The 24,721-nt window shown below is 37.8% G+C and overlaps 1 protein-coding gene across 2 annotated transcripts in view; it reads left to right on the forward strand.

Annotated features, from left to right (window-relative positions):
* The first annotated feature begins 2,733 nt into the window (after positions 1-2,733).
* The window catches only part of LOC122560805 (GRAM domain-containing protein 2B-like), a 49,732-nt gene continuing 27,744 nt past the window's right edge, over positions 2,734-24,721 (forward strand). For both annotated transcript variants that reach the window (XM_043711926.1, XM_043711919.1), the window contains exons 1-10: positions 2,734-2,862; positions 3,545-3,648; positions 4,140-4,235; positions 4,370-4,441; positions 9,078-9,158; positions 16,172-16,277; positions 18,159-18,275; positions 18,654-18,747; positions 20,316-20,426; positions 24,450-24,543. In XM_043711926.1, the coding sequence (XP_043567861.1) occupies positions 4,373-4,441; positions 9,078-9,158; positions 16,172-16,277; positions 18,159-18,275; positions 18,654-18,747; positions 20,316-20,426; positions 24,450-24,543 (672 nt within the window). In that variant the 5' untranslated portion in view covers positions 2,734-2,862; positions 3,545-3,648; positions 4,140-4,235; positions 4,370-4,372. The remainder of the gene's footprint in view (positions 2,863-3,544; positions 3,649-4,139; positions 4,236-4,369; positions 4,442-9,077; positions 9,159-16,171; positions 16,278-18,158; positions 18,276-18,653; positions 18,748-20,315; positions 20,427-24,449; positions 24,544-24,721) is intronic.

A 24,721-nucleotide genomic window follows, 5' to 3' on the forward strand; every position in this document is an offset into this window, starting at 1 on the left:
AGAAGGAGTTAAATATAGTTCTTGGGGCTGAAGGAATCAAAGGGTATGACTAAAAAGCATGAACAGGGTATTGAGTTGGATGATCAGCCATGATGATTTTGAATGAAGGGTTGAAAGGACTATTGTTTTCCTATTTTCCTGTTTCTATATTTATATGTTGCAAAGTGATTGATACCATCTGACAGTCTTACTTTTAAGGTCTACTAAGCCAGAGGCAGCAGTGGGGTTTTTATTCCTGGGGGAGAAAGGCTTAAGTGATCGGAATGTGATCACTTAATGGTGTGTCTAACTGCCAGACTGGAGAGAACAGACAGTCCCACTGGGGTGGGAGTTGGGGAGGGAAGACATGGTGGCAGAGAATGTAATAAGTAAAACTAAAAGAAAAGAAAGGAATGCAATTGGGTTCACAATCTGAAGCTGTTGAACTCCATATCAATTCCATCAGGTTGTAAAGTGCCCAGACTAATGATGTTGTTCCTCTAGTTTGTGCTGTTATTGGCTGGAGCATTGATGGGCAAGTGAGATTTTTTTTTGATCATTTAACTTTAAGGTTAGGAAAATACCATTGAAATTAGAATATAAAGTATGGGGATTCTTTTCAGCTGTATGAAACAATGCTAGGGCCGTAATTCAGTTACCTTTCAAAACATGTTCTGAAATGCAAAACACAAATGGCATGGTGCTCATGTGCTCTAGTATTATGTATGCCAGATCCCCTTGCAGACACAGCAGAGCCAGCAGGTCTTCTAATCTGACTTGTGTGTATTGTATTGCAATCCTGTTGGAGATCAAGAAAAGTTCAAATATCCAAACTTTATATGTCAACAGAAATTAAACAAGTGTCATAAACTTAAATAGCTGATAAAGATTTATACTGTAAGCCTAGTTGTACTTATTCTGCCCAAGAGTTTCCCTTCTTACATATCACAAGAATCTTAGAGGTTTTAATTTGCTTTACTATTCCTGGGACTAATCCAAAGTTATGCTGCAGGCCTCTGGACATTCATTCCAATTCTCCTCTGTATTCCAGCTTTCCCCAAGACACATGATGTTTTGTATGTTTCCTATGGGTTTTAACTAAGTGACTCTTCATTTTTCTTTTCCTTTTATAAAAACACATGATTGTAAACTTAATAGCAACTAGTTTATTGACAGAAAGTCAACTGCCTAATTGCATCCCTCCAAGCTAATTCTGGTATTAAAAACCGTGATATAGAAATTCAACAGGTCTGAAGGCAGCTGTAGAGAAAAATGTTTGGGGTCCAATGTAACTTCTTCAAAATTAACAAGTATGGGAAATGTGATTTTCTTTTTTTACTTTACTAAATGGTGGGGAAGAGCATGAGAAAGGGACCATGGGAGAAGGATTATGGAGAGGGAACCTTGCCATGCAATTGAAGAGGTGTAATATTTGCTCTTTTGCCTTCACCCTCCTTACTCTCCAAGGCCCCAAGCGCGCACTCAAAGTGAAGCAACTTGTACCTCCTTCAATCCTCTCTATCTTTTTATTCTGTGCTCACAAACATTGTGGCGATGGAATGCAAACTGGGAGACCAGTTGGCAGAACATCTCTGTCCACAGGCATGTTTACAGCTTTTGGGTTCTATTTTTAGTTGCACCATCTTGCTCTTTACCTCGCAATTCTGTTTTAGGTCTGCAGCAAATTCCAGTAAAACCCAGCGCAAGGTGGTTGAACAGCAGTTCATTTTGATTTAGACACTTTTTGCTATCTTCTGTACTCAACATTTGGTTTCGCAACTTCACACCATGAACTCTGCCCTCCATGTGTGGCAGGCTTTGGGATATTCTCAAACAGAAATAGAAACTAATTCTTTTGTCTTCATTGCAACTGTTTGATTTCATACCTGTTGTGATTAATTTATATTGTTAATGGATGTAATTGTCCTGTTCCCTAACTTTGTCTATCAAGCTGCTTTCACTTTCCTTTTTATATCTGGGAAATATACTTGCAATACAAATCTTTTGTTGAAGTTAAGACTAGATCACCTGACTACATTTAAGCTCAGACACCCTATTTTCACACTCTTATCAAATGGGTTTATAAGATAAACAAAGGTTGGCTTTTAACCGTATTTAACTCCAGAATTGTTTGAATTGCATTCACCTGAAAATGCGTGCCAATTTATTTCCATTTATCTTTATCCTCCATTCCAAAAGCTGGAAATTCTATTCTAAGCTCACGAATCGTGAACTACAATTGTGTACAGCCTCCCAGGATCTGAACTACTGAGAACTGATACAGAATACCTACCATTGCCAATTGGCTTAAGATCTGGTAACTGAAAGCAGAGGTCAAGTTTCACTAAGTTGCATGCTTTCACTAAATCATATGATATCAAAATACAGTGGGTGTTGGAGAACTGAAATTAGAACAGAAAATGTTGGAAAAGCTCAAAAGCCAGGTGGCATCAATGGAGAAAGGGGAGAAAGGAACAGTTGATATTTTGTGTCAATAGCCTTTCGTGAGAATTGAAACCATTTAGAGATGTGAAAGAGAGCAAATGAACAACAGTGTCTGCAATATGATACCAAGCTGGCAAAAATTTGATGCAAGATTAAAGGAAGTGGCAGTGGTAACTAAATCACTACAGAAAATAATGGGAACCAGTAAAATCTGCCATTCCCTTTAGTTATACAATAGAAATAAAACAGGAAAGCAGTGGAAATTATTATAACCAATTCTTCTTTACTTTTAAATATCCCTCTTTAACGTGGAGGGATGGAGAAAGATAAGTAAGTGATCATTTTTACTTTTCTTTTTTTTTCATTAGCTTTCCAAGACTAACGCAACCTATCACAAGCTCTTTAAACACGTTGAAAAGGATGAAATATTAAAACAAAGTAAGTGGACAAGTCACTTGTGTCTTATGATTGATCAGTTCCATGTCATAAATGCCTAACTTCTGTCTGTGATGTAGTCACGGTTCAGCACATATATACACCCTCTCATTGCAAGGTGAGATCAGTCCCTCCCTTCATGCTAACAAAAGACCAAATTGACAATTTTCATGTTTCTGTGTTGTCTTTTGGCTGTGTTGTCTTGTTATGCAGGCGTTGCACATTTTCTGATATCGTTTCTTAACTGTCCATTGTGAGCCTACACTGAGTTAATGCTTTTTAATGGCCTAGTCAAATACTATGGGATCACAGATAAATGTAACCCTCAGAGCTGAATTTGCTCAGCTGATGTCATTGGATAAGGCTTTGTATTGGCCTTCTTCCAACTCTCACTCCAAATTCAGTGGCACAATTTTAGTTCTCTCTTGTTACTCTAAGTTGGAACTATCTTGGAAGAAGCAGGAACTGAATAGGGGAATATTTCTGTGGATAAGCTCAGCCTGTCAGTGCAAAGCCTCATCAACTGGGTGTCAGTGCTTTGGAAGTATTTGCACGTTTTAACAAAAATGGCCTCACTAGCTGTATCAAATTAAAATATTTTGGTGACTTAAGAATGGAAGCCTGAAAAGTAACTTTCTTTGCTGAAATTTTCACAGTTAAGATACTAGCACTATTTTTTTTTTAGGTTTTACATGTGCTCTACAAAAAGACATACTGTATCAAGGGAAACTGTATGTGTCTGAAAACTGGATTTGCTTTAATTCCAAAGTCTTTGGAAGAGATATTAAGGTTTGTACATTTCACTGGTTACTTGGTGGCAAAGGGATGGCTTTGTTGAAACGGACCATTATGATATTTTTAATTGGAAATTTACACCTTTTTATCTTGAGTGGGAAATCTAGTGGTTTATTTCTGTTTCTGTAAAGGTGACCAAGCATTTAAGGATGGTTAAACCTTTAAGTTTATAAAACTGCTGAAACTGTTGCATTATCTCATATTTTAACGTGTTAAATTATAAACTGTCCATTAAAACTAGTTTACTACAACAACATTTGCTTCCTAGTTTTTGGTATTACCTTAGCTATCTGTCTTGACAATAATAATGATTTCATCTCCGGTGATAAAAGGGATAACTTTGATCTGTTCCCAGTCTGGTGTTTTGGTGGGATGGATAGACAGATGGAAGCTTGTAAACTTAACCTGTGTTTTACAGTTTTAAAATTTAACAATGTACTTCCAAATTATCTTTTCCAATTAAGCACTTTTTTTTACAATTTTAGATTGCAATACCTGCCTTTTCCGTGACTCAAATTAAGAAACATAAAACTGCTTTACTCGTACCAAATGCTCTATGCATATCAACAGAACTTGAGAAAGTGAGTACCTAGTTATGCAATGAATCCAGTTACTCTGGAGAATTTGATGTACAAGGTAGTTCACAGCATGGATAATTCGCCACCCAATGTAGCTGAAATTTACTAATGCTATTTTAAACTCTGTTTTGTTGCAGTTTATGTTTGTTTCATTGCTCTCCAGGGATGCGACCTATAAGCTGCTTAAATCTGTTTGCGTACATCTGGAGGTGAGTCCTAGTAATTAAAGTGAAGGTTAGTATCCAGATGATTTTTGGATTGAGTGTTTTTAAGAAGGTCAATCAGCCTGTATTGCACGGAATTATTTAACCTTTTTAATTCAGCTATTCTTGTGGTAAGTAAAGGAGAAAACCACCTTCTTTTGTCCCCAGGAATCCTAGTATTTGGGCAGCTTGCAAGTGTTGGACAGGCTGGAGTGGAGTAAAACCATTTTACTGCAGAACCTGTCAGCCTACAAGGCTTAGTTAATTGTTTGAAATGTGTGAAAATCTTCCACTTTTTTTGAATAACTGATTTTGATTGTGCAATAGGTTTGCAACATGTTGCTCCATGAGCTTTATGAATTATAGTACACTTTCCAGTTGGGTGACAGGCACATCACAGACTATCTCTGACAACACTAGAATTTCTACCAAATTTCCACCTTGCTGAACTCTGCCTGGAGTTCTGTTCACCAAGCCCCTGCCCCCACAGCCAGATTATCCAAACAGATGGCAGTCTGTTGGCTCCACATTTCCTACTTGCAGGACATGCTTGTGCATATCTGCAGTCAGCAAAAGTTGGTCGAAGTGCTAGACAGCATGCAAGTCCTGACGTCTCGGAGGAGACAATGCTGACCGTTGTTGAGATGATGGTTACTGAGATTGTAGCTGGTTGAGAAGGTGAAATGAGCTCGATGACGGCACCTTTGTAGCTACTTGCAAACTTCCTGCTCTTCCCCTGAAATTATTCCTGCCTCCATTGCACATTTCTTTCTAATTTATGAGCATGCAGATGGTTTAAGCGCACACCTTTTTGTTTTTCCTCCTCAAGGCAGTGAAAACTTCCCTATCTGCCCTCCTCTTTAGATACCTACAGAGTGCAACTTTGTCTAATAGTGGGCAGGCAGTAAGAAGACCACGATGAAGAAGTTACTGACTCCAATGACTACAATCACTCACTTTGACACACTTGGCCACCAACTCAGATACTTGTATTGCAATTGGCATGCAACTTAAGGGATAGCATAGGGGCAGCCCTCATGGGTTGCTGACGTTGAGCACAAATGCTCTTCAGTCAGGACATGGCAATGGTTTTGCAAGAATCTGAGCTCAAATTTGGAAGCAAAAGACTATGTATGACAGTCGACAGAGGAATGCTGATGGGTATGCAGAATGGAATGCTGGTGCACTGGGAAGCCTGCTGGAAAGTATTCTATCCTGACAACGTGAAGCAGTCCAGCACTAATTTGGACTATGCTTTACATCAAGCTCAAAAACCTCCTTTCCAAAAATGGAAGTGTTTGGCCAATTTTGTGGATCCAACCATAATCGGAAAGATGTTCCACCAGAAGTCTGAGCACTACTGTGGAAGCTCAGGTTGATATCATGAAGACCAGTTTAGTGCCCTGCAATGTTAGACTGCTGTCACCACGGCTATGGATTCCAATATTCAGAGCACATTGCAAACTGTCATAATAGTCCTGCAATTTGGCTTGTGACAGATTATTAGTTTCTGTGAGGCACTGGCGTAAGAGTGTGGCAGTGTCTCGACGGAGCATGAATTTGTTGTCCTCTCTCGGGGTGTTGGCGTTCAATTCTCCCATGTTTGCCAGTGTCTCTTGGCCAACTAACAGAGCGTGCTTCACCTACACTAAGATGAAGTCCACTCATAGCTATTCTAGGTGCATGGATATTTAAGACCATCCTTTAAAGTCATTTGCAGTTTCCTCCGCTGAAAAGTCAGCAGCCATACTATAGTTACTGGATTGTGTAGGAATGTTAGGACACACAAGAACAGGGTAAAGGAATACACAGGCTGATCATTGTATGCAATATGGATTAATTTCATTCATACATTGGATTTGAAATATTTTATGTTTAGTGTTTTTTTAAAATTTCCACATTGTGACCAACTAGATGTCTTGTTAATGCATTAAAAGAGGGCGAGGAAGACATTATGTCTGTTGCTGAATTGAGTCACAGTTTATTTGTGTCATGTCTCTGAAGAACGATTTCAAACAACTCAGCTGGAAAGGGGTTATAAGGAATGACTTGCCTCTCACTCCTCTTCCTTCTCTATCTTCCGAGTTGCTCTTCAAATGGTGGAAGCATGGGTTGTTCCTGCATGATGCCAAAGTTGTACAGCAGGCAACAGACCACATCAAAACTCGACCCCCATTCTCCTGCAAACTGCAGGACTCCTTTAATGTGCTTTACATGTTGGAAGCTTTGTTTCAGTATAAAACAAGACCTAAGAGTTACCTGACTTAGCATATTTTTAATGGAGTGGCACAGCTTTCATGTATTTATGCTATGCAAGAGAGTGTGGGTTATATGACAGTTATCAACCACACAGTCGGTAGATAACTTGTCTAGTGGCCAATCTTTGCATGCTGATGTTATCATGTGCTTGTTTTGCATACTTCGAGCAGTCATTCACACAGCACACCAAGCTCCCAAAATGACGTCCAGTCTGCCCCACCCCAAAAGTCTCCATGGGTCTTGGGTGCCATTTTGATTCCCTCGCATCTCTCAAACCACCACAGCACTGGCCGCTGTTCATCAAACCTTTACACTGGCAGTCTAAACCAGGAACTGTTTGTTTTATGTTTTAACATAATTGGAATATTTAATTCAATATAAAGGCCAATGTCTTCTTAAAAAGATTGAAATACCTCAGTAAGTTACTAGAAGGAACACACAAGTTATCAAGTTTTAAGAGCATTATTGTAACAAACATTTGATTAACATTATATCAGTCACTAACTTGCATACTAAAGTTTTTTTTAAAAAAGTCCTCATTTAACTTTTTAAAGTAACCAACAATCCTGCTTCACCGTTATACTTTACTCTCCTCTTTAAGTGGACAGCACATTCTCAGGAACCCATCCAAAACTGTTACCATCGTCCAGTAGATGACTTGCTTCATCTCTTTTTTTTCCAGTTGGATAACACAGCCACCTAACTGACTGAGAGACACCCAGAAGTTTCCACCCTATAGCTAAAGCCAAGCAAATCTTCCAGCTTCACTTACATCCTCACAAATGTGTTTTCTTCAATATGTACGAGGGCTCCCAGCTGCATTCAGTACAATCCATCAGAGGTTGACTGCCTCGATCGCCCTCAATCAATGCTCACACGTGTTGCAGACTTCTCTGCTTAGAAGTTCAGGAAATCTTAAAAAAAACTTGATATCACAATGGTTTTTTATTGTTTTATCTTTTTGTAAAGGCCTTCCCAATGATAATATGAATTACATGAGCCCCTGTGTCAAAGTAGAAATGCTGATTTGCTATTCTTTCAGTCCTCAACTCCGTGCTATCTTGCAATTATCTCAGCCATTTATAGTATAGCTGCTTAGGAAACCTGGCATTGCTAACCAGACTTGTACTAACCGTATACTCAGTTGTCACAGATGACCTTATTTACAACCTGCACCACCTCAGAGTCCTAGAGATGTACAGCATGGAAACAGACTCTTCGGTCCAATTCAATCATAGAATCCCTACAGTGCCGATACAACTAATCTAGTCCCATTTCCCAGCACTTGACCTGTATCCCTCTAAACCATTCCTATTCATATAGCCATCCAGATGCCTTTTTAAATGTTGTGATTTTACCAGCCTCCACAACCTCCTCTGGCAGCTAATTCCATATTTGTACCATCCTCTGTGTGAGAAAGTTGCCCCTTAGGTCCCTTTTTAAATATATCCCCTTCCACTCTAAACCTAAGCCCTCTAGTTTTGGACCAACTCTCACCCCCCACCACTACCACCACCACCACCACCACCACCACCAATCCAAGGGAAAAGACCTTGTCTATTTACCCTATCCATGTCTCTCATGATTTTATAAACCTCTATAAGGTTCCCCCACAGCCTTCAATGCTCCAGGGCAACCCGTATCCTCTCACCATTTAAGGTTTGACAGCCACTCCACCCAAGCTTATCGGCAGAGTCCAGAATGAGTCACCTGACTTCTTCAGTCTTCCAAATTATTTCAAGAAAGAGATCGTCCCAAAACACAATCTTTTAAACTTTCTATTTCTGAAGAACAGTTGAGAAAGAAAAGTGAACGTGTTCTTTGTTTGATGGAGATCAAATAAAATCAAAACTAAATTCTCAAGCAGTTAAACTCTGGCTCTGAAAGTTTAAATTTTACTATATGGTTTGGGAGCATTGGCTTACAAATGTAATTAAAATCTTGTAAGTGAATGCACAAGCCCTAACTTAGTTTCTTTGATGTACTGAAGGGGTAACTGCATTATCACACTCTTCAGAATGCCAAGTCTCTTTGCAACTTACTGGCAAAACAAAGATTAATGGAGGAACAGTAGGAGCGGGCAGTTCAAGTGTAACTAACTTTATAAACTGATGGCCTCTGTTATCTCCATTTCTAATAATAACATTTTAGATAACTTGCATTTTCCTCTATGAAATTGCAATAGACTTGCACCATGAAGAGTAAGGGTATGGCACTTCCATTATTTTGGCACAACTGAAATAAATCAGCATTCAGCAACGTGGTTTTCTATCTCGCTTCATCTGTACATAGCTAATCTTGGAAGAGTGTTGAAAAGTTCTACAGTGAATCCCAAATTCTGACCTTCTGTATTGCATTGTTCAACACTTTTTTTTTTAAACAGGACAGAACTGATGATATCAGTCCAAATCCATCCTCTCTTGAAAATAGTTTCAGAGCTGAACGTCCAACATCTTTACCTCTGGTAAGTAGAGACTGATTACCACCTTTTGGTTTCTAAAAGACCTTTTTCTATTCTTTAGTATTATCATAAAATATATAATGAAGTTTAATTTTGCTCTTATAATGGACTGGTCACTCATTTATATAGATACTTTTCAATCTTGTCATTGTTATACATGTCTTAAATTCTCAGTGTATCCTTTTTAATGTGTTAATTTATTTTCACAATCTTTCCAGTAGGGTAGCTACCAGTTCAGGCAAGCATTTCCAAAGTAGGTGTCAGAATTCTGTGTGAAGTCCCAAACTAAAATTTTGGGGTCATGAGCTCCAAGTTAGCAATGGCCAATGACCATGAAAGGTTCATTTCCTAAAAGTGGAGTGCTTCACTGTTACTCCACAGAGAAGTACAGCACAGAAGCAAATCCTTTGGTCCAGTTCGTCCATGCACACCAGGTGTCCTAAGTTAATCTAGTCCAGTTTATTAATATTTGGGCACATAGCTCCTAAACCCATGCAGATGTCTTTCAAATGCTGTAGTTGTACCAACTTCCACCACTTTCTCTGGCAGCTCAATCCACATATGCCGCACCCTCTGTGAAAAAGTTTCCCCTTAGATCCCTTTTTATTTCTTCTCCCCTCTCATCTTAAACCTATGCCATCTAATTCTATACTCCCTTACCCTTTGGAAAAAGACCTTGACTATCTGCCCTATCCATGCTTCTCATGGTTTTACAAACATCTATAAGGTCAGGCCTCTGCCTCCATTGCCCCAGGGAAAATAGTCCCAGCTTATTCTGCCTTTTCCCCATAGTTCAAACAGTCCAACCCCAGCATAATCTTTTCTGCACCCTTTCAAGTTAAATAAAATCTTTCCTACAGAGACCTGAATTGAATGCAATATTCCAAAAGTGGCCGAAACACTGTCCTGTACAGCCACAACATGACATCCCAACTCTAGTAAAATGTGACTGCCTGGAATCCATTGTTAGGCAAGGAAGTTGTTCAAAACCATTTCCATTTGACTTCCTGTGGTAAGTTCTCAAAATATTGAAGCATGGACAGATAATGCCAGGAATATTGGGTTTGTCATCTCCTGTGGCTTGATAACTGTCCCTAATAAACTGCAGTCAAAGCAAAATGTTTGGCTCCATTTGCCATCAGGAGAAAGAAAATCACTATTGTGTTATAACTTCACACCGAGCTCAGGACTAATGACGTTGGTTGCAATGTTTACAGTCCTGTATCACATCTGATCAAAATGATTGCAGGAATATCCAGTAGCTAGAAAGAAATACACACTTGTGGTGCCTTATTAAATCAGAGGTCCTTATTTTGCTGGCAAAAACTGTGTCTTCATAGTTAAATTTACCATGAGTGGGGGAAGGTTAAAGCAAACATCTAAAACCATAAATAGTGGGTTAACAGTCCTGTAAGAAGTGATGGTTACTTGATGCACATGAAGATATGGATTCTTTTTTTAACCTTGGAATGTTCCTTTATAAAGTGCACCCTTTGACCTTAAGTGCAATAACATGGGTCTAATTCCATTGTACTGCATAGCGGGATCAGAAAAGGTTTTTTTTCTCTCCAGTCTTTCTTCATTCAAGCATAGTCCTTTTTGTCAGTGTCAGCCTGTTTATTTGTTTATGCGATATAACTTTCGGGTGCATTCGAGTTAATCTATACAGAATTGAAATGAGCTTTTTTCCTTTATGGTAATGTTAATGGATATAAAAGTCCTTTTTGAGCAAGAGATGAAGCAACAGCCTAGTGGTATTATCGCTGGACAGTTAATCTGGAGACCCAGGTAATGTTCAAATTCCAGTGGTGGAATTTGAATTCACTTTTTAAAAAATTTGGAATTCTGATGATGGTCATTGTTGGAAAAATCCATCTGGTTCACTAATGTCCATTAGGGAAAGAAATTGCCATCCTTACCTGCTCTGGCCGACATGTGACTCCAGGTCCACGGCAATGTGGTTGAGTCTTAACTACTGTCTGGACAGTTCAGGTTGAGTAATAAATGCTGGGCTAGGGAGTGATGCCTACATCCTGTGAATGAATTTTTTAAAAGGTGAAAAATAGTAAAACAAAATACTGCTGGAAATTATGTGTGGGAGGCAACTAACCAGCTCTGTTATTTTTTTCAAAAATGCAGTGACATTCATTGATAGAAGATATCTTTGGCAGATACGGCATCTGTTGCTGTGGAAAATATAATCAGCACAGATAGAAAGCATTTAATACCATTGGAATAACTTAGATAAGGAAAATCCTAGCTTAAACTCCTATCTATTGTGTGGTACAGTCTACTAACAATTTCTTCATGATTCTCTTGTTTTTAGAAGGATTCATCCAGTTCTTTAAGATGGCAAAACTGAATAGGGTGCTTTTTGTTTTAAGGAAAAACAAATTCAGATCATTTAAAATAAGAGCTAACGATGGTGGTGATGTTTGCGCTGATTACAACAAATTCTTAGAAGCCTGAGTTTTGAGCAGCACTTTGATCAATCATGGGTGTGTAACACCATAAATACATCTCAGATAATTGCAGCTACTGAGTGAAAGCCAAGCACGTCCCATTAATTAAAACATGGAAGTGAATACAAAGTCTGTAGTTTCTTCCATCAGCACTGCTAACTTGAAGCTTGAAAGCTGAGATGTAGGATGACTGATAATTGATAAATAAAAACTGATTCACATGACACTTTGTTTTCCTAGGAAACCAGAAAATGGGGGGGGCATCTGCACTGTCAACACAGTACAAGTGAGCAGAGCATCTACATATATGCAGACTTTATACATTATCCTGTCTGCTGGGAATAACAATGAAAACGTACTGAAAATCTCAGATTGTACTAAGCACTAATATGTTATGACCAAATGGTGAACTATGAATCAGTTCGCCTCTTTTCAGCCCACTCACAGCAAAGACTTGTGTATAGCTGCATGCTAAGACCATTTCTCCAATTAAAATGGTATTGAGTTGTTTGAAGTGTAAAAAATAAGGAGTTGATTTAAAGGTTAGCTTGAACTAATTCTGAAGGGAAAAAATAATGAGGACATGGCATTAAGTGTGTAGATTTGCACACTGTCAAGCACAAACTGAAGATAAAAGAATATATAGTTTAGTCGTTGGAGTATTCTTGAGGTGTAAAGATGGTTGATTGATGTTTGGAACTGTCAGCAGCTGAGAAAATTGTAGTTAGCTTTTTAAGTTCTTGCTTTCCTGGAGTTTCATTCCAGTCAGTGTTATGCCTGGCTTTTTATCTTGAAAGGCAGAGAGAGAAAGTGAGAGAGACCAAGCTTTCTGCAGTCAAAAATGTATTCTGTCTGCTTCGGCCATGGCGAGAACTTCTTCCTGCAATAGCAGTTTATTTTGTATAATGTATCTGTAGGTGATGTTTCAATGCCAACATGTGAAGATGCTTGAAATGATGGAAGTCAGGTAGAAGATGAGGACTTGTGTTTTCATTCCTCCCAGGGTGTGATTCCTGGTTTTAGTAGCTCTGGATTATCTGTTAATTTCAGAACAGTTTTTATTTTTACCTCTGATTTTGGCACTCTTGGCAATCCTGTGTTGATCAAGTGATGCCTGTGGTCATTTCAAGTTGGTGTTTTCGGTTCTTTTTTAGTACTAATTTCAGTGATAGAATTCAAGGTCAGAGGTCCATATTTAATATTGTGATGTATTATTTGGCCTTGAGGCAAAATAAAATATGATTACTGAATGACAATTTGTGTAAATGGGCAGAGAGGAGTTGAGAAAAAGGTGAATACCATTCAGAAAAGTCTTTTGTCCAAACGTGTTAAAGTGATCTTTATGCAGAACAAATAATTGTGCTATCCAATGGAGAGAATTCCTTGTGCTAATATGTAGATGTTATTTTGCTCTGAGGATATATTAGAGCATGGTGTACAAGCTAAAACTGCAGTTAAATTGGAAGCTAGTGTTTCTTCAAAGTACCATGAATAGCATACACCAGGGGTGAAAGATTTAATGTTTGACCAGGCAGGTATGTCTGATTAAATTCTAACTGACTCTGTGCGTACTTAAACCAGAAAGTCCTCTTCCAGTAACTTTGGATTGATGGTCAAAAACTTTCATTCTCACTTAATAAATAAATGTTAAGAATGTGGTTAATTCGCTAGTCTCTAGCGCGTGGTGTTGGAAAAGCAGGTCAGGCAACATCCGAGGAGCAGGAGAATTGACATTTTGGGTATAAGCCCTTCATCAGGAATGAATCTTGTTCCTGCTGAAGGTCTTATACCCGAAACGTCGATTCTTCTGCTCCTTGAATGCTGCCTGACGTGCTATACTTTTCCAGGAGAAAGTGAGGACTGCAGATGCTGGAGATCAGAGCTGAAAATGTGTTGCTGGAAAAGCGCAGCAGGTCAGGCAGCATCCAAGGAGCAGGAGAATCGACGTTTCGGGCATGAGCCCTTCTTCAGGACCACACTTTTCCAGTACCACACTCAACTCTGATATCCAGCATCTGCATTCCTCACTTACTAATTTTCTAGTCTATAAGATGAGACTGAAAATGTGTTGCTGGAAAAGCGCAGCAGGTCAGGCAGCATCCAGGGAACAGGAGAGTCGACGTTTTGGGCATAAGCCCTTCTTCAGGAAGATGATAAGATGAGACTGGCAACTTAAGTGTGCCAGTAAACTATTACAATTCCAAACCCAGACTGGCTAGATTTCACTGGACATGTATTTGTTTGTAATAATATTTAATGTATCTGGTCTATTCCTAACCTATTTCCTGTGAATTAATTTTAAACTAGTACAGTGTCCCTTGCTCCAGCCCGTCCATAAATGCTTCCAACTGTTTTTCATTGCAGTTGTGCATGACCAGTGATTCCAAGGTGGAGTAGAAATTAAATGATATATAGCTGTAGGATTAATTTAGCATTGATCCAGCAAAAGGCAGCTCTCAAATGTGTTGCTTTCTCCCAGGTTAACATCTTTGCCACATTCTTTTTCTTTCTGCCTTGTATTCTTGTTTCACAAAATTATGTAATCTGTGGGAACTACTTTGAACCTAAAGAGTCATGTTTAAAATTGTATAAAAACTAATGACCCTGCTCCTAGGCTCCATGGCAAATGCAGGGCTGGATATTGGTGTAAATGGAATTCCACAGTTTGATATATTTCCGCAGCTTCCCCCCAAATCTCAGTTGCAACTTCCTTTGATTGCAAGAATGTTTATTTCAAAATGTCTATTGACACTATTTGGAATTGGGAAGGACTTTGGTCATAATCACAGCAAAGAGTCTATTTTGCACAATCTATTTTGAGAGAGTCCATTGAAAATCAGAGTGGAAGTTTCTGGAGCCAAGTGAAGAGCAGGCTATATTAGACATGATATTCTAAACCAAGATAGGATTGGTTAATAATCGTTTTGAAGACAACCATAATGTGTTTGAGTTTTGCATTCAGTTTGACAAAGAAGAATATATCCTAGACTAGTATCTAGGACAATTATAAAGAACAATTATAAAGTTATGAATGTTGAGCTATCTAAGGAAACCTGAAAAATTAAGTTGATGGTAGGCCAATAGTGATATAGTAGACACTTTAAGGGATGACAAAAAAAATTGGAAGGTTAGTGAACAATGCCCACTGTTCAGGTGGGCAGAGCATTGGCAAATAAAATTCAACCCAATTAAGTGCAAGGTAGTGCACTTGGAGGGCTGGGGATTACACTGTAAATGGCAGAATACTATAATGTTCTGAAGATCCAAGGAATCTTGGTTTGCATGTTCATACATCACTGCTACCTTCAAGGGAGGTAGATAAGGTGCTCAAGAAAGCATGTGGGATACTTGCCTCTACAAACTGAGGCATAGAATACGTAATCAAAGAAGTTTTGCTTGAACAGTATAAAATGCTGGTTAGGTCACAACTGGAATATGGCAAATAGCCTGACCACAATTATGATTGAGAGGGTACATGTAGGAGAATGAGTAATTGTCTATACAGGCAGGAAGAATTTTTAAGAAACAAACTATATGGAGAGAGTTAAGAGATGATCCACATCTGGATATCTTGGTGCATAAATTACAAAAAGTTAGTTTGATGGTACAGCAATTCATTAGGAATGCTGATGGAATATTATTGTTCATTGCTGGGAATATTGAATTCAAAATCCTATACTGCAGGGCTACTAAGTAGAGTGTCGGAGTCCTTATTTAAGGAGGATATAATGCATTGGAAGCAGTTAAGTGAAGAATTATTGGACTAACTCCTGGAATGGAGTGGGTTTCTCTTATAAGGAAGGTTTGGACAAGCTAGGCTTATACCCACTGGAGTTTAGAAAGTAAGAGGTGACATAATTGAAACATGATCTTGACAGGATGAACATGCAAAGGATTTTTACACTTGTGGGAGAACGTAGAACACTGTTTAAAAATGAGGGATTACCCATTTGTCAGAAATGAGGGCAAATATTTTGATTGAGGGTTGGTGGTCTTTGGTAGAAACAGGGATTTTGAATTCTTTTAAGGCAACGTAGATGAATCCTTAATAAGCAAGAGGAGGTGAAAAGATATCTGGGTGGGGGGAGAGGGCGGAATGAAGTGAGAGTCAAATGAACTGTAATTGTATTGAATGGTGGAACAGACTGAAGGAGCTGAATGGCTTACTCATTGTCCTAATGGTATTTTTGTAAGTAAAAGTAGAGTTATTGCACCAGAAAGTTAGTGTGTGGAGGATAGTTGTATCTGAGTTTTGCATAATCCATCCCAGTCGCTTGTAACAGTAGGATCTTGAGAAGGGATTGACAGAAGATTTACCAAGCCATCCCATATCTGGTTGGGAATAGTCATGTCCCTAATGTGCAATTAGGTTCTAAGTACTCAAAATGATGAAAATTGAGAAGCTAGTCACTAGTTTGAAAATGGAAAGTAGTTATTCTAAGCATGTTCCTTGCGTTGCACCTTTTTTTAAAAAAACAGATTTATGTAAATGTGTGTGTATATGGTTATCAAGCAAGCTATAATTTTGTCTTTTTCTTTTAAACAAAACAATAGGATTTCAATATTGAAGATTTGACTGACCTTGCAGTGTGTCGACGACGAGAGTTGGAGCAATCTAGTAGCTCTGGATCTCAAACTCCAGAGTCTGAAAATTCTCAAGGTTGGTTTGTCTTATTAATTTTGAATTGAATTTATTGTCACGTACTGAGGCACAGTGAAAACCTTTTGTCTTTTCTAATTTATAGAAGTAGTGTTATTTTGATCATTTAGTGGTCAATTCACATTTTCAAATATATCTGCATTTAATTTTAGCAAGATCATTTGTGACCTTGAGTGACGTATTGGCTTTCTAGACTCCAAAATATGTCTTTTATTTTTAAAAATCAGGTAGATTTTGTTGATACATAAATAAAGTCAACCTGTTTGACTTGAAAGGGTTTAGAAAAGATTTACAAGGATGTTGCCAGGATTGGAGGATTCGAGCTATGGGGAGAGGCTGAACAGGGGGGGCTGTTTTCCCTGGAGCATTGGAAACTGAGGGTTTACCTTATAGAGGTTTACAAAATTATAAGAGGAATGGATAGGATAAATAGACAAAGTCTTTTCTCTGGGGTCGGGGAGTCCAGAACTAGAGGGCATAGGTTTAGGGTGAGAGGGGAAAGATATAAAAGAGACCTACTAGGTAATTGTTTCACACACAGGGTGGTACGTGTATGGAATGAGCTGCCAGAGGAAGTGGTGGAAGCTGGCACAATTGCAATATTTAAGAGACATTTGGATGGGTATATGAATAGGAAGGGTTTGGAGGGATATGGGCCAGGTGCTGGCAGGTGGGACTAGATTGGGTTGGGATATCTGGTCGGCATGGATGTGTTGGACTGAAGGGTCTGTTTCCATGCTGTACATCTCTATGACTCTATGGTTATTCAAAATGTATATTAGAATCTCTAATTAGCCACATGATATGGTGAAATTGCGTTTAATAGTTTTTAAATTTAATGATGAATCAAAATGCCATGAATGATAATATTGTCCCTTTTTAAGAGGTTATTTTGTCTTGGTTCTTGGTTTTGTTTTTGAAGAGTGGTTGCAGAGGTACTGAGCTGTCTCCAAGAAAGTAAACCATTTAAAAGACCTTGGGTTTTTTTGGAAGTTGAAACAATTTAAGCAGCCTGGGTGTGGCCAGCTCTCTCAGACCAGACTATCTTGTTTTGTTTTTAGTTTACGGTTTTGTTTTAGTCTCAAGAGTTGAAAGCTTCAGTGAATGTCTCCATTCACTGCTACTACTATCTCTGAATAGCTGCTACTATCTCTGAATTTTATCTTAATGTTTTCTTCCTCCTGGATTGGAGAACTGCATGAGAGAATCTGTATTTGAATTTATCTTTTTACTTAGGAGTGTGTTTCTGTGATATTATATTGGAACAGGTAAATAGTAATTGGTACTGTATCTATTATTTGGTTAAGTTTTCCAATAGTTAAGTTATTCTAAATTCCTCTTTCGTTTGTATTTTAACTATAGTGTTTAAATAAATTGTGTTTTAATGTCTTGTAGCATAATGACCAGTAGCATGGAATGCGGTACTTCACATCTATCTTTTAAAACCAGAAAAGTTAGGGTCTCGGCTACCTTACAATATACTGAGGGAGCCTGATCTACTCCATAACATGTGAAACAACATACTGAGCACTAGACTGATGTCAGGGCATGTGCATTATTTTAAAAACATACAAAGAGATGGAAAATATGAATGTTGTGTTTTATAATACCTATTACAATTAAAGAGTTCATAATTGGGTAAATGTCAGTTACTTGGAATTGGATGATATATAATATTTACAAAAACATTGTGAAAGTGCATAATGTTAATTAACTTGGCCAGTAACACCTTGAATTAACGATCTGAGTGTGTTAACCAAATGCTTCATTGCTACACTGTCAGTCTTGTTAAAAATGTCACTCTGAACTGTGAAGTTGAGCATTTGGCTTAGTGACATTCTAGTTCAAATATGTTGAAATAATTAACTTTGTCATTAACAGAGTTTAGTACAACCCAAACGTTATTGAATATTGCAAAGAATGATGATATTCCAGTGCTTTCTGATGTTCACATAAAAGAAGTACCAGAGATAAAGAGAAGGACCTGTCACGATGATAGTAAGTAACAGCTCTTGCAATATACAAATTGGTAGCCAGAAATAATGCAAAAAGGCTGCAATAATTCAGAGTTCTTGAATAATGTAAAATTGTTTCTCTCGTGCTTTGGAGGTTTTATTTAGCAGCCAAGAGCAAAGCCGAGTGAGAGAGTATTTATAATTTTTCCATTGCTCCTTCATAACTTGCTTTTGATTCAAAGAAACCACAAGCTGTCTCAACATTTTGGGAGTGAGGGATAAAAAGCTGCTTTTTGTTACTTTGACTGTAACTACTTTAACGGAAGGAAAATGATCAGTAATTACTTTCTTTCTCTGATCTGCTTGCCTCTGCAATTTTTTTTTTTGGAAAAAAAATTGATCTGATACTTTACACTTGCAGGACATTCCTTGGTTTGGGGATTATTACACAGAGTGAAATCTAATGGTGTCCAATATCTTTCTGTGAATACATTACTGGTGCTCTATCTGATTATGTAAGTACTTAAAGACTAAAATTTCAGAGCTGCTCATTGATATAGTTTGCACATGTTGTTAATGATTCCAGTACCTTTATTCCCAAGAAGGTAAACCTACCTAGTTGAATTTAATATTGGCCTAAAACCATAACTGAGAGAAATTCTGAGAAGGAACTTAGCATTACTAGCAATCAGACAAGGTTCTGCAATGAATACACTCCCTGCTAGGAATTTTCAGACAATTGAAGTAATCTATTATAACGACACAGAGCTGAAAAATCTTGTCTAAGTTAACCAATATCAGCTCACAGAATCCAAAAACAAATTAAGTTATTAACTGTGGTTTCTTGAGAAATTAGGTATGAGACTATGGCATTAATGTTATACGTGCTGTCATAGAGTACATGGTCAATCAAAGATGATTATGCAATGACAATTCTAATATGTAAAGAAGATTTGCTCTCAGTCCAGTATAATTTCTTAAGATGAGATGGTTTTGTCTCAAGATGGAGTTGTTGTCTTCAAAAATATTTCCTCTGTGTGCAGTCAAACATGACCTGATTTGCCCTACTGGCCATCAGATTCTCTCTTCAAGAAATTTACCATAGTTCTAGAAAACAACTTACTGTTCATTGCACGTTATGCAAGATAGAATTCTTGATGCATCATAATAATCCCTTTTCAAAAAGATGTATTGTGCAGTAAACAACCTAACGGGTACAAGGTGATTTGTACCTTCCAAACTGTCTGCATGCTCTTGAAGAGCTTGATCCTGGCAAAATTTTTGTTTCTTTCATACCCTTAATTGTGCTTGGTACACCTGAATTGCTGGGTTTTGTGACTTTCTATACAATCCGATCCCTCTTGGGATTGGATGCCCTATTTGATGACCCCTTTAACTCTTGCACCTGGATTTCACTTCAACCTCCACTGATAAATATTTTTGTCTTTTTACTGCCCGCAAGGGAGCTGTTGTATCTGTCCATTTCATCTAGTTGAGCTATCCATTAACTAATGATCCTACTCTGAAAGGTCAGGAAGGTGACGAGTGCAAATATTGGTAATTTTGCACGGGTATAGTAGTAAATAAATTTCTTAAACTGAGGTTAAAGTTCAGTTAAGGAAATTAGTCAATGCTGTCAGGTCTCTGTCAGCTTACTATTATTGCTGACAGTGTGGTCAGGATTTTATGTGGAAGTTCTGAGGAAGTAGCTATTTTCCTTAGTCATCTTTAAGAGGACCAAGAATGGACATAACACGACCACTTGTTCTGTTGCAGTTGAATTTTCAATGTTTGCTTTATACTAAAGGAAGGGTAATTTTCAATAATGGAAGTAACGTTTGAATCATAATAGTGAAGTGTAGTCTATAAACAAAACATTGGCATAGTTTAAAAAATATGGAGGAAAGTGTAAAATATTTTTCAGATGTAAAATGTAATTAGACATTGCATCTAATATTTGAAAACTTGTTTATGTAATTGTACTGAATTTATTACACTTTGAAAATTGTAGCCACGGTTTTTGTGGAAATTATCTTGTAGCAAGGAAAAGAAATTGTTTCCTAAAGAACTGTTTATTTTCCAGCGTCATTGTGCTAGTTCTGTCATCCTTCTACATGGGCTTAAAAATAATTGCCTTGGAGCAGCGCCTAGCCTCACTGGGAGCATTGCCAGAATACCATGCACATCACAAAGAGTAAGTCATCACATTCGGTTGGCTAAGCAGTTTATTTGCTGTGATTTTTGTAATTGAGCTTTTAAATGGTTAAGCTGCAGTGACTTTAAGCATGATTATTAAAGACTGGTGAGCTGTTTCTGACCTCTCTTCACTGCCCAGAGTTTAATTGTAAGCCTCACTGCTTAATGTAGGAATTGGTGCTAGAGGTTATTTTCAGCACCTTGTTTTCAGCATCTTAATTACTGTAGACCTCAAGGTGACCAATCCATGAGTGCAACAGATTGGAGAATTTTTCTGTTAGGATCCATTTTGAAATGGTGCATTCTTAAAAATTCAAGCTAAACCATTGAGTTATTTCAGACTCTTGCCATCAGGTCTAAATTGAAATATTGTATTACTTTCTGTCAAGTATGCCACCTGGTGTTGACCTTTACAATCATTAACTACCAGTGCTGAGTTGGTCAATCTCTGCAAGATTACTGCACGACCTTGTAATTGTGTTGTGGGAAATGTAGCAGGTTATTTGTCCCTCAGTGGAGAAATTTGCAGCTTGTAACTACTCTTCAGCTTCCATATGTGTACATATGGTTGGCTTTAAGTAACATTTCCTTTCTCTATTTTCCTTGTGCACTTTCCATACCCAATACCAAATGTAGTTGAATGTAGATTTGTATGGAATGGTCTACTTAGCAAGGTACTAGTGTGAGACTACTGATGCCTGTGCAATCATGAGGAGTTTTTATCTTGGGAAAGAAAACTAACCCAAGAAACATTACACAACTGACTTCAATAAAACCATTTATTTAAATATCTAGCAAATGTGCTCTGACCATATACCTGTCACAGATGAAAATTTGTCTCACACCAAAACTCATTTGACAATTATAACCTCGTGTGCTGACCTTTAAATCTATAATTAGCCTCCTAATCTCTACCTACTTGCAGCTGTTTAACCTCCTGTGCTTTCTGTTCGTGAACACAGCCCTTAATTCCCCCCTAAATTCCGATTCTCCCAGATCTCTGTGATTTGTTATCTAGATCCCATTCTCTGAAATTCCCTCTTTCTACACCCTTGCACAATTCCAGAAATCCCCTTCTCTTTTTAAGACTGTCCTCTTATAATCCATCTCATTGACTAAATTTTGGTCATTCCTAGATAGCTTGGAGCGTTTTCCATATGTATGGAAATCACTCTGAATAGTGTAGGGGATTCTAGGAATATCCCAAGCCGCAGGTGGGTATCAGTAAATGGTGAAGAACATAGTGGAACGAGGATCCCAGATGGGTCTGAAAAAGGGTCAAGTACAACGAGTTTCCTTTTATCCCCTTTCTTGCTCTTTCCTACATTCCACATGAATAGGAGACCCTACTCCTCCACAAATCTGTTACATCCTAACTCTTTTGTGACCACGCTCCTCTTTCGCTGTCCTCCAAAAGAAGTCTGCTGTCTTCTCAACACCACTCCAGATGTTATTACCTATTCCAGTTTAACATTCACCCTCTGTTCCCAGAGTCTGAGATTGCATTTCCAATTTTCTGACCATTTTGTTCTGCAGTATTTTCAGATCCCTCCCTACCTAATACCATTTTTTTCAAATTTGGATGTGTCTCAATTTCTGGATCTTTGAATGTCTCTCCTGCTAGTAAATTTGGAGTCTTTTTTTAACCTGCTCCATTGGCTTGTCTGCTTGACATTCTTTTGAGTCTTTTTTCTTGTCTCACAATCTTGAACACCACCTCTTTATATAAAATACCTGTTGTGATAAAATCTGACCCAGGCAAAGAATGCCACAGGAGTTCTGTTTACATATTTTATTAAGTCTTGAACTATCTCTGTGGGATGGAAATAAAGACAAAACAAAGCAACTTGCTGTATGGCAAGTTTGAAAATGCAGAGTTTGTTTAAATTTTCTAATCTATCTTTTTAATGATGAGAGTTATGACACACTTTCATTTTTTGGGTTAACTTGAAATGGCCTTATTTTGTATAATTTTATTAGCTTATCATTGGTGTATTTTCTCATTCTCAGTGTTGACTTGATCTAAAACACTTATGGTATATGTGACTTATTGGATGCATGTCTTATTAAGATGCAGAGAATTATCTTAACTGATATGAAACGCTTCCATCAAACCATGTTGACATAAAATTTCATTAAAATTGGATTTCATCATGAGCAACAATTTCTGTTTCAGTAACCAGATGAATCCATTACATTGGCTGCATGTTATTTCTTTGCTGAATGAACTTGAGGGATGAGTAGGCGTGGGTTATTCTGATACTCAAGCCTGTTCCATCATCAGATTGATCAGATTGTGATCTTCCTCATCTACCCACTATAAAATTTGACTTCCTTCATTAGTCAAGAATCTATTTAACGCAGCCTTTAAAATATCCTCCCTTCCCTTCTCACTGCAGAAGAGAATTCCACAGACAGCTAACCTTCTAAGAGGAAAACCAAAATCTCCTTGTCTTCATCTTAAATAAGAATAGTCTTACTTTCCAATTGGATATGCATAATAGCTTTGTGATTTCGTGGATTGGAATGTCTGGCACACCTCTCAAGTCTCTTAGGTTAAATCATATGATGCTTTTCTAGTTTGACAAAGTACACAAGTTCATATTTTGCCACATTATAATCCATCTGCCCATGCACATTCCTGTCTATCTCTCTCCGCAGAATCCTTTTATCCTCTTCACCTAAGTTCCTTAATTTTATGATCAGCAAATTTTAGCATTCATATATTCAGTCCCTTTATCCAAATTGTTGGTATTAATATAGATATTAAAAAGTTAAGGCTCCCATATAGCACCGGTTCGATTGGCAAAATTTAAGGCAGGAGTATCTCCAATGTGTCCCAAATGTAAAATAGAGGTGGGCACTCTTGTACATTGCCTATGGACCTGTCATAAGATCCGTAGATATTGGACTAAAGTAGCAAGTGCTCTGACAGAAATCTTAGGAACGGAAATTAGAGTGGACCCTGTATCTCTCCTATTGGGATTTTCGAACTTGCCCTCCCTGGATTGTGCACGGGAAGAGATTATTTTCTATTCTCTCTCTCTCTGTGCAAGAAAAAATATTTTGGTAAACTGGGTGGCTGAGGGCCCCCCTGGACTTACAAATTGGGACAGAGTAATCATGGAATGTATTCCCCTTGACTTCCTTACAAATATGGTGCACCAAAAGACCGAATTATTCCATAAAATATGGCAGCCCTTCTTGAATTATATAAATACAGATATTTCGGCTATCCTAACAAGGGCTTTTATTTAATTGAGATGGCGAACCTGGCTGGTCCGGGGCCCCTTGGGAGAGGAATCCCGCACGAATACGGGTTTTGTTACATTTGATGTTAACACATTCCGAGTATGTACCTCACTACCCAATTTCTGTGTTATCCGCTGTTTTTTTTTCTTTCTCTTATTTGAATAATGTAAGAGACTTAAATATACACTCTGGTTAGTTGTAGGTTAGATTAGTAGTTAGTTGAGTTTTTTTCTCTGTATTTTTCTTTTGTTAAATTTTGGTTATTATTTATTTAAGATTTAATTGTATATCAGTGTCTATACTTGGGATTTTTTTTATTTTTGTAAACTTGTAAAAATGTTAAATTTTCAATAAAAAATCTAAAAAAAAGTTAAGGCTCAGCACTGATCCCTGTGGCATCTTGTCAAATGTTTTCTGGAAACTCTATGATCACCACCACATTTATCGGTTCACCTTTATCAACGTGGTTACTTCCCCAAAGGAGTTTTAACATGCTCCCCTTTTACAAACCATGTTGCTGCTACCTGACCTCATTAAGAGTTTGTAATATCCTGCTGTAAACTTCGTAATAGCATCTAGCATTTTCCCAGGACTGTTGTTAGGTTAAGTGGCCTGTAGTTTCCTGCTTTATTTTCCCCTCTGCTTTCAGGTTATTTTGATATCTGTAGTTAATGGAATGAATACAAAGTTCTTTCAGATTTTGTGCTTTTGACCTTCAGTTCTGTTTGCTTTGTTAATTCAACAATTAATTTCTTCTGGTTTTCTGCAGTTCTTTTGCTCATCGTGGCATGGGATTACAGTTCCACGTGAATACAGATCTGATCTACGATGAATTGTCAGAAAATCTTGCAAAATTGGAAAAGGTGATTTGAAATTTATTCAAATACCTATAGATAATGCCATACAGTAACAAAATGTACACTGAGAATTCTCACTAGAATTGGTGCCTTTAACCTCTCAACAATAAGTCTGAGAGTGTTAGGATTTTGGGAAAAATAATATCTTGGCTGGTCAAATAGTCAGATTCAGTGCAAGAGATGA

This window comes from Chiloscyllium plagiosum, chromosome 2, assembly GCF_004010195.1.
Source record: "Chiloscyllium plagiosum isolate BGI_BamShark_2017 chromosome 2, ASM401019v2, whole genome shotgun sequence".
NCBI classification, from domain to species: domain Eukaryota; kingdom Metazoa; phylum Chordata; class Chondrichthyes; order Orectolobiformes; family Hemiscylliidae; genus Chiloscyllium; species Chiloscyllium plagiosum.